The 17,944-nt window shown below is 42.1% G+C and overlaps 1 protein-coding gene across 2 annotated transcripts in view; it reads right to left on the bottom strand.

Annotated features, from left to right (window-relative positions):
- Positions 1-310: 310 nt before the first annotated feature.
- LOC128890154 (uncharacterized) overlaps positions 311-17,944 on the bottom strand; it is a 49,700-nt gene continuing 32,066 nt past the window's right edge. Inside the window, exons 1-4 of one of the 2 annotated variants that reach the window (XM_054148403.1) lie at positions 14,903-16,705; positions 8,778-8,979; positions 8,180-8,326; positions 311-6,383 (exon numbers count right to left, since the gene is read on the bottom strand). In XM_054148403.1, coding sequence (XP_054004378.1) covers positions 4,460-6,383; positions 8,180-8,326; positions 8,778-8,979; positions 14,903-14,933 — 2,304 coding nt within the window. In that variant the 5' untranslated portion in view covers positions 14,934-16,705 and the 3' untranslated portion in view covers positions 311-4,459. Of the gene's footprint in view, positions 6,384-8,179; positions 8,327-8,777; positions 8,980-14,902; positions 16,706-17,944 lie in introns of those variants that run through there. The other variant, XM_054148405.1, reaches the window with a different exon arrangement.

Genomic DNA, 17,944 nt, shown 5'->3' with positions numbered 1-17,944 from the left:
CCACGTAACACGCAGTATCTCAAATAAATATATATTGAAATTCAAATGTGCCTTTGAATTTTTCTTAAAAATTAACACGAACTCCCTGGACAACGAATAAATACAATTCAAAGAAATTAACTCTCGTCCAGCATCAGTCGATACTATCTTCGACTTTATATCTGAAACAGTCACTATAAACGCCCTTATCGTGTACATTTACAAGCACGCATAGTGCAAAGTACGGAATCTCTTCCATCGGTGGATGCATTAAATCTTGAAATTTATTGCTACATTAATCCTCCGGCAATCAACAAGTAAATACGGTAAATATAAGTAACAATTACGCTTTATTATTACAGACTATAAGAATTGATCAATTTACAATCGGCAATACGTACAAAATGGCTCTAACGTGTCGCTGCACAGGATAATAACGATATGGATATAGGACGGTTCCTGTTGCACTCTTTTCTCGTTATTTCGATACGATCATCGTTCGAGCGCTATTATTTTTTCGCACGATGGAGCTCCGTCGACGACCGAACCGCGGTATGGTATGTTGGAAAAGAGAAATCGGTGAATATACGAGTACGAGTCATATCTAAGGACCCGATAAACTAATCGCGAACCTCAGGTACGATCGTTTTCATTCACGCTTCCACCATCCGTTCGAACGTTCATCGGTTCACCCAACAAATGTTTTCAGACTTTCGTCGCTCCGTCGACATCTCGATACGCGCACAAAAGGCACGGTTCTTTCTCGATTCGTACATACATTCACCCTTTCGTCGCATTCTGCCGTATGCGCACATAAATAAATCGCTATATAATAATAATAATAATAATAATAATAAAAAGAAAAACACGGCATTTGATTTAACAAAGAGTATAAACAAGACTAGATTTCGTTAGGCGTTATTAAATAATTCGCGTGTGTAACTTACGATTAAAAAAAAAAATATATATATATATGTATATGTGATATAATGATAACGACGGGCATTCTCTACGGCCATACTTTCGTATTCTGTTCTGTTCCGAGTCTTGATCTCTCTCACGCTCGCTATCTCCGTTTCGCTCTTACGAGACGTCTCACCTGGGCACTTTTTAAGTAACGTTATTCGAAGTTTGATTATTTTCATTCTTGTACGGTTATTTTATTTTTGAAATCCAATTGGATTATCTTATTTCACGAAATTATTTTTGTAAATAATATTTCTGCACCGTATCCGACCAATTTTGAGGTAACACTATTTTAAATCCATTTATTCTCATCATTTTACAAAACGTTGTTTATTATTAATATTATTTGAGATCCTTTATGTAAAAGAAACACGTTACATTTTTGCATGATTATTTCATTTCGAAATACAATTACATTGTCGTATTGTACGAAATAATTTTGAAAATCATATTTCCCTATTTAAAATAATGAAGTTATTATTTATTATTGGAAAAAACCAACGTATCGTAAATTTCTCTGTATTATTCAAATGATAAAATTGCATGGTCTACCGAGAGAAAACAATTTTCATAAAAAATATAGTTCACTGACATTTTGCATATCTATGTTCATGTATGTGTTTACACTTTTAAATACACAGACGTGGTAATAATTTCTACAAAACGTACCTACGAAGAATTTTTTTTAATAAATTTTTGATAAATTATTGTATCACGCAAACTATATGAATGTTACCTCACAGTTTAATTTATTTAGACACTATTTAAACACTCAAATAAATCAATGGATGAATGATGCTCAACTAACTTTATTCCTGAAAAATAAAAACCAAAATCGTTCTTAAATATAGTCACGCCTGATTTTCCTCCGAAAGTAAACTATGCCCAGGTCTGCGAGGCTAGCCACGCGAAATGCATTGCAAAATCGGCGGAGGAAAGTTCTCAGGGTGGTTGGTCGAGCCGATAGAAACCTGAATTTATCGCCTGACGCCCCTTAACGCAGATTATCGTCGCATCCGCTTCTAATCGGTGAGCACGAAACCACTCTTTGGTTAACACGTTCTTTCAGCGCTATGTACATTCCAGTCTCCCATCTTTGGCACGGAACTACGATCGAATTTACATTATTATTAAATCGCCTCACGGCGATAACGTCGCCGCGAATCACCGCCTATTTTCTCTCTCCGCTCTCCCGCTCACCTTGCGCGATTACTAATTACAGTCCTCGTACATGAATCGAACGAGCCGTCTTGTTTCTCGCGAAACGATCGATCGAAACGCTGTTAAACGACGCGTCGACACCGGTACACCCACTTGCCGATTTATGGATCGTTTAAGTGGATTAAACGATCGGGACGATCGATTTCGTGTCTGTTGCGTCTCATTGTCTAAACGACACAATGAAATAGAGCAAGAAGTAGCACGACAGGCAGGGAGGAATCGACGATGGTGGTAGCATGTCTTGGATGGTAAGAAAATTGATTAGGTATTGGTAATATACAGTGCGCCACATAATTTCACGTTCACTCACGTTTTTGATCGTATGTTTCTGATTGAAATTTTTACCAATTTAGTTCGTACTAACAATTTACTGTCTTGGATGGTAAGACAATGAATCAAATATTACTAATGTACAGTGTGACACAGATTTACGGTCACTCAAATTTTTGGTCATCAATTTTTTAATAAAATGGTTTTGCAATTTTTAGCAGCATGAGTTCATATTAACGCTTTACTTCCCACGAGGTTTGAGCTATCAGCATAACAGAGTCATATTGTCGACAGATTCTTTCAAGGTTCGTTACTAGCTTTTTATTAATATCCTGATCGTTCCCGCCTTCTGTGTCATATCACAGACGACAGTCGACACGCCCGCGTAGCTAATAAAACGAGATGACGACGAAATCCTTGTACTATATTTGCCACTTAATGAAACTAATTCAATCATCGATTGGATCGCGACTGTTTACGACTGTGTGCTTCTCATTGATTTCAAGTGTCATTTAGTTTCAATTTATTTCAATTCAGGTGTTTGCATATCAGCAAGTGAGTGTAAGCACGTCGCTGTTTGAAAATTTTACAATATATACTTATACAAGAGTAGGTACGTTCCATTGTAAATATTTATTGCGTTGACTTTAAACCGTTTTTATAAGAAAGAATCAAGACAGTCGTTCGATAGAAATACTTCTCGATATCGAACGAGATATGCGACGGCGAATACCGCGAATAGGTCGAACCCCCGTTGACATAAATTCCTCTAGTCATTGTATTCTCATTTCGACCCATCTACAAATTGCGCGAGAACTCCTAACGATATGGTAATAAGGCAGTTAGACATCGTTGAATGCAATAAATGCAAGTAACGTTTGCAGCAGCGACGAAGACGTTGCACTTTCAGGCGCACGTTAAAGCTCCTTCGCAAAAATAAATTCGTTTCAGCAGTGTTTGTCCTTCTCCGCTCAATGTTAATATGTTTGTGCATTAAACGCTTTCACAGACCTGGACATTAATCAAAGTCAGAATGATTAATTTAATTGTATTTCATCGAACGTTATTTTCTGATCATTTTTCTGATGACACTTTAATTTATTTAAATTAGAAGACTTTTTTTTCTCTGAACTACTTCGTTATTACATTTCCAAACGAATTATGTTTATATCGCAACAAATGCTCTTCAAATATTTCTTTGTGCATGTTTAAAATATAGAATTTAGAATTCAGTTTAAAGAATATTTTGAATAGTTAAAATGTCTTGCTTTAATTTTCCTTGCCATAAAAATCATTAATTCAAAGGATTATTTGAAACACTATTTCTCCTTACGTGCCGCAAGTAATTTCTGCCCAGATCTGCTTTTAAGTATTCGGTATAGATTTTATCTTTTAATAACAATTTTTCAAATTTAGTACAACTTTCTACCATATTGAGAGACCTTCTCACTTTAGAGGTTTTAGAAAATCCACCACGGTATATTCCAAAGGATATGCAACAATTATTTTCCTTCCAATAAATTCCGAGGTCGTTCCATTTTTGCGCCCCTAAAGTTAGAAGACCTTCCCATAAAAGTTTCTTCCAAAAATATACCTCCGTTTCTTCCAAGTATCACCTTCTTCTAAATCAGCCAAACTCCATCACTCGTAAACAAACAGTAAGGCCACTTTCGTCCGCTTTGAGCTATTAAGTTTCGATTAATTAAAAATCAGTACCATGATTCAAGAGGCACATTTAACATCAAACACACTTCAAACTGTCGAAATGAAAGAAAAATTGAAAGAAAAATTGAAACAAACTCAGACCTCCCGTAACCCCTCCAACGCCTTCAACGCGACAGAACACAAAATCTGAGATCAGACAGATATCCCTCTCGAAACCTCCTATTTTCTTCGCACCTGGTCACGCGCTATCAACCTTCAGATTGCACCAAGCTACTTCTTATCCTCGGTACATCGACGTGACACCAGCAAAAATTACGTCAAGGTATAACCGATCACCTCAGGAATCGACTTCACCGTTTCACGTCAGAGGTAGCGCGCGATGATCGTCGACGAACCCCGTCGACACGTCCACCATGTTGGGATGGGGACCTGGGGATGGTAGCGCGTTTGGGTCACTCTCGACATCCCCATCGACGATCTCGCTGTCCGCGGCACCAGTCAACTCGCGCACATTGCCCGGAAGATAGTCCTTCCAGCTTCTGAACAGATACCTGGTGAACTTCCTCAGCTGCCTGAACTTGCAGTAGGTGGCACCCTCTGCGGACTCCAGCTGCTGCGTTTGAATAAGGAACCCCTTCTCCTTGAACGTCTGCTCCAGCTTCTCCCTCTGCAGTGACTTCCGTGTTTTCCTCTTGCGTCGACCTTCCTCCTGATTGGTGGTCCTTTGACACGGAGCAGGCTGAATCCTCTCGCCAGCCGCGCTGAGGAACGCTCCCGTGGAGGAGCCTGACTGTCCAGCCGACTGTTGAAGAGCTTCTCTAGGGAAAAACTCGTAGCCACGCATACTCTTGTCTCCAGTTCCGCTGTAGTACCTGAAGTTACCTCCGGAGTCCACCGACAAGCTCTTCTTCTCCTGCAGACTCGGCTTTGCGCCACCGGTAAACTTGAACTTGCATATGCTGACCTCCGTCGCGGGGTTGTTGTTGTTCTCGGTGGGCATCGGCGGGATGAATATCGCGGAGCGTTTCCTCTTGGTCGGTTGGCTCTGGCTCTGACCGACTGGTGCGTTCCTCTTCGGTCTAGGGGAAACGGGAGGCGGCACTGGCGCGGTTTGCGGTGTAGGTTGCGTCGGAGGTGATGCCACGGGCGGACTCTTCGTCTCCATCATGGAGTAGAGGGACTTCGGGACGATCTTCTGCTCCTTCGGTTGGTCCGCTGGTCTGGGACAGCACTTGTCGTTCTGGGTCATTTTTTGGTAGTAGAGGAGCTGAGATTGGAGAGCCATGGGATGGATGAACACGCCTGCGTTGGGCCAGTAAACGAAGCCAGGGTTGGCGCTGAGCATGGGGTCTATTATATTATTATTATTATGATTCACATTGGCACCCACACGAGCGATGGAGTCTACTGGACGGTACCCAGGGTCCGAAGAGAACGTGGTGCCTATGCACTCGACCTCCTCTCCATCGCTGGACGTTTCACTCTTCACGTGGCCAGATTCGTAAACGTTCCCGTGCTTCCGTAGCAGCCTGATCTTCAGCTGATTCAAGTCCCTGATGCAGAGGTTCAGCGGCTCGTCCTGCTCCTTCGAGTGCTCCATCAGCCCGAACGTTCGACGAGACTCCTGCGTCAGCCTCTTCTCCAACAAGCTGCTGATCCTGTTTTGCACGTCCGTCCTCTGGAACGGGATCTGCGGCGAGACTCGCTCGCGACAATCGAGCTTGTCCCTGGGCGACAGCCTCCTCTCCTCGTGGCCGGGTGTGCCAGGCAGTATGGTCCCGTAATTCTTGTAGATCAGGTGGCAAATGTCCGCCTTCTTGGGCTTCCGACCTCTTCTCGGTTTGCTGTTGTCCAACGTGATCTCGCCCATGTAGGGCAGGTCCGAGTACTTCATCGGCGGTCTGCTGGACGCCTGAGACTGGTGCGCGTGGTTATGGTGGTTGGGATTGAAGCCATGGGAGGAGGTCGACGTGATCACGGACCTCCTCGAGCCTGAGGGCTGACTCGAGTTCGCTGTCGAACACTGAGGGGACGATATCTGAGGACAAAGCTCCTGTTGCATCGCAGCAATTCGTTGCAACCAACCGTGCACATCGGCGATGGGGCTGGGCGTCGAAGTCGAGCTGGTCGGCGCTGGGCTAGGAACCGTCGGCTCCGCCATGTGCGTCGGCGATGAGTTCAAGGCTTCTTGGGCCAGCGACGCTTCGTAGTGGTCCAGGTACTCTGGGGGCAGTGCTTGGTGGTGGAACTTGAGCTTCCAGCGGGACTTCCTCCGTCCTCGACTGCAACAAATTTTGGGAATCCGGACTGGTATTAAGACGAGTCGTTTATTCGTAGGTAGATATGTTTTAATTGCGGTGGATTGTTGTAGGTGGGGAGGATTGGGGAATGGGTGGAAATTTTTGTATGGTATTAGGGTGAAGCTTCTGTATGGATGATTTAGAGTTGATTTGTTTGATGTTGATGATGTTGATTGTGGATTTTTGTCATAGAGGTTATTTATATTTTGGGTGTTGGTAAGAATGTGTTATTTAGTTTAAACTCTTAGACAATCTGGTGCTCTGTGTTTAATGGAATTGCAATGCATATTCAAAATAAATTGCAGATCGCGTTTATGTGAATCAAAAAATTGTAATATCTTTAGAAGTAAGGCAGATGGATCCCTGATAAGATCACCATAGATGACACAAGATGCCGGTAGGGTACATGCTCTTCTTTGATGGTTCGACAGCTAAAGAACAACTTTCTGAATAGAATCAACCCAGAAAGCTAGTAATAAAATGAGGATCCTAAACGTAAAACACCATGGCTAGATTGTAGCATCGTCAACAATTGCAGAACCTGATATTCACGCTATAAAAATTAGGTTCCCAAGAAACTTAATTTTTATTGTAGTGTATAATTTAAAACTACAGTCAGCCGAGATTCATAAGTTCCATAAGACCAGATTTATATTTAACATGAAAAAAAACGTACAGAAAGTGATGGATTCCCTTTCAAGTTCTCCCAAAAACTGTCTAATTTAGAAATAAGGTCAGTCGGGACCCCAGAAGTCCACCTGAGGTAAAAACGATTTAATGGGAAAGCAGAGATTTCGGTCGTAAAGATAGCGTCAAAATAGAGCCCGGTCCCGTCAAGCCTAATAACAATAATTACGCATTGACGAGATAGTGGTCTTTCGTTAATGTTGTTTTCCACGTAGCTGCATTCCAGACCACACCTCGACGGTAATTTATACCGCGTTTAGCGTGGCACCATCTAGCTAGCGTATGCACGGTGCCACGTCTCTCGCGGTCCTCTTCTATCGTTCTGCCTCTAACGCGTGTTTTAATGAAATTCAATAACGGTAATCGACTCGCGGCATTTCAGCGACGTACCTAAGAAATCATTTTTTTGTCTGCAACGACTACGCAGAGGACTCGCTGCGTAGACGGAACGAACCAGTTTCCCTCCGGCGCCTTATCCTTCTTGCTCGGCCGTCTAAAGTGCTTTCTCGAGCGGCGCGAGTTTTACGTCCGAAGGGGTCGTTAGAGGAGGAAACGTGTCAGCCGACACGCAGGACGAGAACCGAAGCGAACGCGGAGATGCCGTAGGTAGAAAAATAAATGTTGCTTGTCGGTGAAAGGTGTTGGACAAATTCAACGGCCATCGATCGTTAACGCGCGTACGTCTCTAAGAGGAGAGGAATTTTCAGAAATTGTTTGGAAAGAAACTCTTGGTCGCAACATTTTATCGCGTTTTATGGGAACATTTAAACATATAAAAACTGGTCTCGTAATGTCGATAACATAGCGTTACTCGAGTGAGCATTTGAAAAAAAAAAAAACCACTAGTGTATGGTCGACCGCTTCGTGACCACAAGATACATTTGAAATCGAAAAATCTAATATTTTCTTAAATTTAATATCTATCAATGCGAATGTAAACATGGTTTGTGTTTCAATCTAGATGTTTCTAAATATTAAGTTTTTGGTTGTATACAAATATGTGTATATTCTTCGAGGATAAATAATTTGTATTTACTGTTAAATAAATAAATCTAATTGTAAACGAAAGATAATAGTGAATAGTAAATTACCTTGGTCTTCCTCTGTTATTGAGATCCGAAACAGTCTGGCCTGGGCTGTCATCCAGCTCCTGCATCTGATGATGGCTCGCCTCGTGAACGTGGCCATGGTGTTTACCATCGATAGACGTCAGAGATATGTCTGCATCTACTTGCGGACTATGAAATTTACCATTAACCATCTGCCATGGCCAAGAAGCAAGGTATATAAAAATATAATCTCGTAACACGTTTTGTTTCTTGTGATCTACAAACTATACGTTCTTTTTAAATCTTTTGGCAATTAATTATTTTTCATTTTATTATTTCCAACACATTCACGTGTACTACTAAATAAACGCAATAATATCTTGATATATTCAACGGTGCTTTGAGTATATTTATAATATATTCTTATATTTATACTCTTACATTTGCAACAAATGTACTTTTGCTACTGCATTTTTCATAGCAAACTTTGACCAAAAGATGAATTTATTTCAACTGGATCTAAAAATTGCTCGAATAGAACGACTCGCGGTTCGAGCTTAGGGTCTCGCAGGGGAAAGCGAGTTGCACGAAGATGCAATTAACACATGGGAAGCGGCGATTAGCATAATCGTAGACTCACCTCAACGCATTCGTGTCACGACTCCGTTCCTCCTCCTCTTGAGGCTCCTGCTTGACCGCCATGTGGAGCAGAGGTGGCAACGGACACTTTATATGCGACGAGTGATGCAGATGATGCTGCAAAGATGTGCTGTCTGTGGGGACACCGTCTATACCAGTAGATTCTGCGCGAGGTACGACTTCCTCGGTCTGCATAGTGCCCCCTGAAACATAAAACGCAGTTTGTTATCTCGGAGAAGTCGATTCAATTATCAGGTAAGACCAATTTTAATGTTGACAGCGTTTCGTGAAAATTTTGCAACCTTTGTTTCGTCTCGCTTGCAATTATAGTGTACCAACTGAGGTTGCAGGAATGGCGGACGAAACTTCATTGACTTGACATATTTTTAGATTATTTTGATTATTTTCATGACTAATTAGTAATTTTCGTGTATGTTTTAGCTACTGTGATTTTAGTTTATTTTAGTTTAGTTTAGAATCTAGGATCTTAACATCAGTGGGAGGCTTCGAAGAACTCAATGGGGGAGCTAACAATCGTGAAAGGGGCCTGGAGTTTGAGCTCTAGGAATGACGAAAAAAGTAGTAAATACTTTAAGTAGTATGGGTGAATTTTTGTTGATAACTAACGAATCGATTTTATACAGCCATTATTCAATGCCAGTATCGACAAGAAAGAAATAATATCCAAAGAATACTTTGAAATTTCAAGGGGAATATAAAATATAAAAAAAACTTGGAAATATTTGAATTATTAATGATCGCCATCCACTCCCAAATTCGTATTAACATTCAACATTACCATCTACAAAGCCTAATGGAAAGAAACTAAAATGAGCACGCTCATCAGTATAAATACGCCCATTGCCAAACTCAAATAAAATTCCACAATCGAAAGATCGTTCAATGCCAATGTCGTCGCAAATAACCTCTCAGAAAAAGTAATTCTTTTAAACAAGAATCGAAGTGTCGCGAAGAGTGACGCAAGGAACCCAACAATTAACTTCGCCTCACCTGTTTGCACTGCAAACGCTTGTCCTAAGATTCTTTATTTTTTCGCCTTTTGACCACTTCGAATAGAGACTGGTTCCCACAGAATTTCGACTTTCCGTTTCGCGGAATAGTCGATAATCGTATGCATATAGGTCCACAGGAAAGGTTGCGCGTGGGCACCATCCGCTGTACCGACTTTTGCCTCGCGGTACAAACCTGTACGTTGCGGAATATTCATAACCTTCTCGTTAATGAAACATTGTCGGATTAACGGCGAGCGTGAGACGACGCGTTTTCTATGCGTGACCGTGCACGCCTCGCGGACAAACGGGCGTAAGAAATGGAAGAAACTGAAACAAATGCCCACATGCAAATCGTGGAAACGAGTATGGCGGGGCGTTACACCACCGCGGCCGGGTCTGTGCAACGTGTGGGCACACCAGACGACGTCCAAGGCTTCGAAATCGTATAAAAGGAAAACGCGGCTGCCATTCGTTACGCGACGTATCGCCTTAGGGATGCTTTGAAACGCAGAACGTCATCTATTATTATTTTACGTAATGTTCTCGTGAGGGAATATGTCTTTTCATGGCTCGAGAAATAGATTGTTTTGTTGACTGAGGTCTTCGGAATATTTCTAAGAAATTTTATCGAAAGAGTTTTAAAATTGCCAATGTTATCATTTTTTATATCACACCCTTAGTAGACGGATTGAATTTTAAGAGAATGCTCTTTTATTTAGGGCCAAAAAATAGATTCTCTGCTTCATATTCTTGTTATATAAAGCCTGTAAAATATTCCTGCAAAATTATATTTAAACAATTTCCAAGTTCCCAAAGGTACTGTTTGTATCACAGTCCCATTAAATAGATCAAATTGAACATTTCCTGAAAGGTGGCTTCCAGGTTTGAAACCTCCTTCATTATTTAGTGAAAAAATGCTTGAATCGTTAAACTTACATTTCTAACATTAATCTCCATATATATATAAAACATCTAAGATGGTTTCGAATCTAAAAACGTTTAATGCTCGTGTAAAACCTTCGAAATATATTCCCACGCATTGTTACCAGCACATGTTAACCAAGGCGTTAGCAAATAATACAAGAGCACAGGCGTGTAAAAATATCGAAGAACAGTCAACGTGAAATACACGCTCCCAGCATCCTGTGTTCTTCGGAGCGGGATAAATATAACGTGATAATGATAAATTGATAACAGAGTTCCACGGAGAGGCGAAGGAACCCCGGGTGGTACGATTATTTAACCGACAAGACGGTCCGACGAATGACGCCGATGACGTTGGTATCAAAGAAAGACTCGTAACTCGTAGACGAGCGGAAATAAGAAGTAGAAAAAAAGATGGAGAAGGCGGGGCCGAGACGAAGAAGCGTATTGTAGATACATACTGGCTTTACGGCACTGCCGAATAAAAATATTCCTCGTACGAAAATAGAAACCGACACGCGTGTACGATCCATCCAACACCCGCAATTCCTGGACCATACTTGGCATTAGTCGATCGGATTTCACGCTCTCTGAGAATACGTTACGGATTAACGATGTCGAAAGTAAACTCGATGCGAATATATTCGGTATTTTTGTATCGTAGGTAGATTTGATGACGGGCTTACCAGATCGTCGAAGGATTTTTACAATTTAGTAATTAATAGAGGGCTTAATACTCTAACAGTCAGTGAAAATATTTCTTTATTATTCTATCCTACTGTTTTTACTATTTTATTTTGAATTCACTATAAATATATCCTAACTAATTTTTTTAAATGAACATTTATGTGTTAAACATGTGATACGAGACACTATGATTATAGATCGAATTCAGGCAACACAATTATTCAACTGAAGGGCAACAATATATTCTATTTAACAATGTATCAAATTAAATAGCAACGTTAGAAAATTAAATTTTAACGAACAGTTGAATTTTTAAAAGGTCTGAAGCTATTTTCGCACGATCTCCAATGATAATCAACGTTCATCAGCTAAAGTTACGAGTAATTCCCTCTGAGCACGTGCGACAAAAGTTCTAATAACCCTGGCGCGTGCCATTTAAAATTAAACGCGCGGTCACGTGCGCGAATTAATCAGAAGTAAACGTCGTTCGACGCTACAATAAAAAAATAATTTCATACTCTTCTCATCATGTAGATGTTTAAAACACGTTTCATCACAGTCACCAACACTCCTTAACGTGTATTATAATTCAAGCTTCTCGCTTCATGAACGATAAAATCAAATTTATTTTAGATGTACAAGCAAGTATATTCGCCAAGGCGATATCTGCTATTGAAATAGTAGAGCTGACTTTATCTTCATCAATGTAAACAAACGAAAGTGGAAAAACAAATGATTAGACCGAGGATGTATACGCAAACTCTAACAGATATAGAAATGAAACTTAAGTTAAAGTATCTCTCATCTTCTAAACATTGTAACATTTTATATTGTTGACACTTGATGCATTTTTGAATTTACTCGCACCCTCGTACATATTCCTACATTTCCTGTAGCCATAAATGCGTAAACTTTCGTCGTTCACAAAAGATGTATTGGGTCGTCCTAAAAGTTCGTGCCATTTAGACTTCTATTTCTCAAATTAATATGTGAAACATACTCTCAAGTGTCGTAAGAAAAGATAATCTGTCTCATTTCGCAATAGTTTCTCACCTCTCTCAGATAATCATTATACCGTTACTAGAAAATTTCTGTGGTTTTTTTTATTAAATCTCGACACAGTCTTCGGTACGAACTTATGGGACGACCTAATATCAAATTTAAAGAAACACCGCCTTCGAAATCCCAGGACGAGTTAATTCGTCCCGTCTAATAAAAAAGCGCGTTCCAGCGACGAGTTAACTCGTCATCCCCAAAGGTTAAAGAAGCACCGCGCGTGGACCGCGAAAAATTCAGGCTGGGCTAATATCTGCTTCCGAACGGCGAGCGTCCAGCAGCGCAGGCGAACGGGTCCGAAAATTCGTCTTGGCTTTCGCGATAAGCGCACGCCAAAAACGGGAGCAATATAGCTTACCAACGAGTGTCTGTGATGGTATTAATAACGGCGTGTGCGGGAGGTGGCCCGATTCATTGAAGACCAGTTATAGAATGATGCAGGCGGCCGCGTAACTACAATTTATTTTTTGGCTATTTTTAGCGGTTGGCGTAGCGCCACTATTTTCGGTTCTCTCAAATTTCTCACTCCATATTTGGGATTATGAATGACGGGCCCGCGGCGCGGTGTATCTTTACGACTACGCCCGTCTGAGACACTTTCGTTGCCTCGGTACCGCGACGTTTCGCCAGACCGGCTATTCCCTATCTTCAGGGATCCATTTGCGCTCGCGTCAACGAGCCCCCGATCGCTCCACGCGGGAACAATGCTCGCGAACTCTGACGTTTCGACACTCGATCCTCCGAAACACTCGGGGGAATGTTCACGGTCCTGATATGCTCTAGGGATGTCGAAGAAAAACATGGAATAACGAGTAAAAGAAATTGGAATTTCAAGCTTGGAATTGAATTGTATTTTACGTTGAAGGAGTACTGATCGATCTGTGTAGTTCTTCAATTTCTATTAGTCGTTTATTATTCAAATAAAATTTTAGCTCTCACGAATGAAACGCAGAGAATTATTTATTCGTTGAATAAAAATTCGAAATTCAAGCTTGGAATTAAATTTTATTTTGTATTGGGAGAGTATTGATCGATCTGTGTAGATCTTCAATTCTTATTATTCTTGCCTCTTCCAAATAGAAGATACATAGCTGTTTTCTCGTTAAATGAAACTCAAAAATAAGAAGCTGTAAGTGTGGAAAGAATAGAAATTGATCTGCATGACTCTCTAATCAAACGAACATCTCTAATAAATCACCACACTGTATTCCTCCTAATCACCTATTACTCATTACGAACGGAAGACGCACACAACTCCTCATTAGCCATCCATTACATAGAAAACAAACCTCGAGGCGTAGAATTAAATCCCTGTACAAGTAGAAAGATTAGAAACTCATCAAATAAACATCGTTGACAAACCACAACACTCTTCTCGTCAGCCAAATAAAATTTAGCCAATCTCCAAACTTCAAACAATATCTGACGAATAAGAGCACCGTATGAAACATATCACCATCTTAAAATTCGTAATCAAGAATCAAAATCTATTCGCTATTCGAACGTATCCAGATGAGAACCGTTCATCTCCGAGGTCAAAGCACGTGGGGTCTCGAGAAGCTGCGACACCCAAAGAACCTCGTAGCCGCCTAGTCCGTCAAAGCGGAGGCATTTCCATCTAGCACGGCGCGTGTACACAATTACGGGCAACAAGTGGACGATTCTCAGCGAACAGCACGCGGGACGCGGGCGAGCATGTGTTCGGTCTCAATTGGCAGGAGCGCAAGTAGGTTAAAAACGGTAAGTCAGCTGCAAAGCTCAGGAATATGTCAAGGCGATCGCAGGGAGGAAAACCGACGGGAATTCTTCTTCGCGTGCGATCCCCAGCGATCAAAGACGAATGAGAAAGACTACTTCTCGAATCGACCTGGAAGGGTCGACGAAGATACTACTTCCAGATTTAAGTCTCGAGTCGTGGTAGGTTATTCGAAGCCAGAAATCGAGTTGTATCAGCAGGAAGGACCATGATCCACTGGCCTGGTTACGAGGACACCCCGAAACACACCCACAGGGTCGTCGCAACGACATACAAACTGCCCACTCGTTATCACCCAACGCCATCACTGCCTTTACGTTATAACTCGCTTTTGCCATCGATTTTGCGTCGCAGTAGAGTCCCCAGGGTTCTGGTAGATACGTAATAGTGGACCGAGAATAAGATAAGACACCAAGGGTACACCGTCAGGGGTCAGGGTCCAGATACCATCTTCACATAAGCGTGCTATACACCAAGTCCGAGTTCATCTCTGGAAGAAATTGTTCCTGGTTCCATAATCTCACACATTCCCCTTAAACCAGGGATCATCTTTCCAGCTCCCGGCTATAAAAAGCATCGGACACGTCGTCCTACAATCGAGCAGCGTCTGGCCAAGTGTAGGCTCGTGTCTTTTCAGGAAAAACCTCTGAAAAATCTCTACCACGATGTAACGTCCCGATGGTTCCTTACCTGTCACGGGAAACTTGCTTTCGGGCAACATGAACGCGCCCTGCTGGAGGATCCGTCTTCTCGATAAATCCTGGTCGACGGACCGCGAACGCGTAGTCTCGAACCAACCGAGGTTCGTGCGATCGGTGGTCCGGTCTTCCAACTATCACTCGCGTTATCGTCGTAATCGCGACGGGACACGCGAGCAGAGGTACGATGAACTCCCGCGGACCCGTGGTCGGACACTTGTTGTATCGCGCGGCCGTGGTGTCACTTCGCGAAGGTGCACGCGACTCGACGTGGCTGGAAAAGCAGGGAAAAGCGTCTGGCGGGATAGACCGTGCGCGGAATGGAGGAACGGTGGTCGATGGCAGAAAGGTAAGAAGCGGATAGAGGGCACGTGTCTGGGATGGGTTATCCGCGGACGAGGAGAGGCCCGATACAAGGAGGAAGATGAAGATAGGTGGATCGAGCGGGAACACGGGAGCAGAGGGGATGAGAAGGAGACGGTCGGAGTTAGAGGGAGCGAGAAACGCGAAGAACGGAGCAGTCGTCCGTTTTGAGGCAGTTTTGGCACTGTTACCAGCACGAACGGCCAAGCACCAACCCCGAGCAGCGCCTCCACCTCCGCCGAGAGACGAGCAAGACGACGACAGCGACGGCGGCGGTGGCGAAGAAGACGAGCCAGAGGTCCCCCTTAGAGGAAGAAGAGCGAGGGGAGGCGAGGGCGTATATTCTTGATTTGGGCGGATGGAAATCTGAGATTGCTCCATATCGGGCTGTGCGCCGTGACCACGGAGGTGCTCTGTAATAGCAGACATCCGAACCTTCTCTCTCTCTCTCTCTCTCTCTATCCCTCCCCCTTCTCGCTTCTGGCTGTCTCACTCCGTCGCAGACTCCTTCGTTTCGATCTTTCTTTCATCGCGTGCCTCGCGATGCTCGTTTTCTTCTACCTCCTCAGCGTCCGTTGCTGGATAATGTTTTTTCCTTTATCGATGCTTTCCTTCCTTTTTCCCCCTTTGCACTTTGATCTTGCCTTGTGTTCACCGGGTCCGTTTGCTTTATTTTCTTCCGCGCTTAACAGTTCTCCTTCGCCTCTCCGATCTTGTCCGTATTTGTCTCTAGTTTTCAATGGCTCGGGTTTATTTGCGTATTTTTCGCGCGTGCTTCTTTTACTTTGTTTCCTGTTTTCATCTTTCGCGAGGCTTACGCTCGTTCCGAGGGTTCGTTAAGAGGTGTTTGGGTTCACTGGGGTCAGAACCTGAGAGAAATTCGCTATTCAATCACTGTCTTGGTCTGAAAGTGTATAAAAATGGTTACACTGTATATTATTGCTGTAAAAATTGTCGTTGCTAGATTCTTTTTTATTATTACTGGTAGGAGATTAAATAAACTATTGATAAAATATATTCCCTAGTGTAATATAAATTAATAAATACATGAATGACATTCAATAATAGATTTATACTTCTGTTCTAAACTATCTATTTCAATTCAAGAAGTTTCTACATATTTATAATTGTGGTGTATGCATGTTTGCCTGTGTCTTGCCTTGTGTCTTAGTGCTACTCTATCAGGATCAAATTTGACATGGTCACGTCTGTATTTCGGAGCACTCGTACCATCAAATTTTGAAAAATTTCCCCGTGTATGTACTCAGACATGACCTACGAGTTCATATGTATCGAGTTAGTTAGTTAAGTTAAATTGAGTTGGGTAATGTATTAATGTATGAATTAACCCTTGCTTTATTGTATATCTCAGAAGTGGCTGCACAGAAAATTGCGAAATTTGTTACGGCAAGGTACCAATGTCGTTCAATTTTTGTCCAAATTCAAGGAGACAGCGTGGAGAGAATTCAGCAACAACGTCGCCAACCTTTCTCAGTGGTGATTCAGTAGACTCGGTTTCTGGCTGTCTCCCGTTTCCCTGGCTTTCCCTTTCTTCTCTCAGCATCGGTCTTGTTCGATTTGCCAATGCGTATGATGCAAACACGAGGGTATATTTAACCCCGCGAACCACCAAGGAGGATACGAGCCGCGTGCAAGCCACTTCTCTTTCGCGATTCTCTTGTTCACTTTCTTTCTTGCTCTTCCTTTTAAACGCGTTCCGCTTTGAGTCCTCGTGTGGCACCTTCGTGCGAGGTGTGCGATGAAAAAGTTTTCGATCGAACATTCAGCGTGGTCGATTAAAAGGATCGAAGGGTTGTTAAACACGTCAGTCAGTCGTGACTTATAATATGCTTCTCGTTCAGACCACGACGATTTTTTTTTTTTATTGTGGTACAGTATGATGGTTTGCTAGTCGAAGGGATTCAATTTTAGAAATTTAAGGATTTATTTCGAATATGAATTCTTTACTTTCATTTATAAGCTCGATGTTCGTAAGGCTCCAGGTTTCTCAAATAATTAGATACTTTAAACTTCTCTTTTCAACACTGATTTTTATACAATCATCAATTTTGTATGATTTGGTTATGCAGGTTGTAAATGGACGTATACTACAGGGCGAAATGTCTGTTAACAGGAAGTGCAAGAAAAACTTGATACTATAATATATTTTCTTTTGCTTTTCAATTTATTCTTTAATCTTCAATTATTCCATCTATGTTAAATAGTACAATCACCGAGCACCAATTATGATTTCATTTATTTCATAAACCTGAACAAGAACAAATACATAATATAAGCGATAGTAAACCGATTCCACGAGCCAACAAATCTTCCCAAGAAAATAATCATGGAATTTCCTCGACGATTTTCAAGGATCGCGTCTGCTCAATCGCAATAATTATACCGAGTTTACGCTCTCGAATTCCGAGAGCCTTACGGTCAGCGGACCGACATAACTTTTGTGCCCTCCTTTGCCTGTTATTTCTGCGCATTAGTGGTTCAGCCAGGAACGACTATGCCTACATATGCACCGGTTAATACCTAACACGTTCGCTCTCAGAGCCAATGTCGCGAGTAAACGTACACGAGCACAATGAAACGTGGTTAAACCAGATAGGACAGAACGCAATTAACCGTTTAACACGTTCACTGTCGCCATGTACCGGGTGGT

The sequence above is a fragment of the Hylaeus anthracinus genome, unplaced genomic scaffold (assembly GCF_026225885.1).
Source record: "Hylaeus anthracinus isolate JK02 unplaced genomic scaffold, UHH_iyHylAnth1.0_haploid 12000, whole genome shotgun sequence".
Classification (NCBI taxonomy): domain Eukaryota; kingdom Metazoa; phylum Arthropoda; class Insecta; order Hymenoptera; family Colletidae; genus Hylaeus; species Hylaeus anthracinus.
This window is presented reverse-complemented; position numbering and strand designations above follow the sequence as displayed.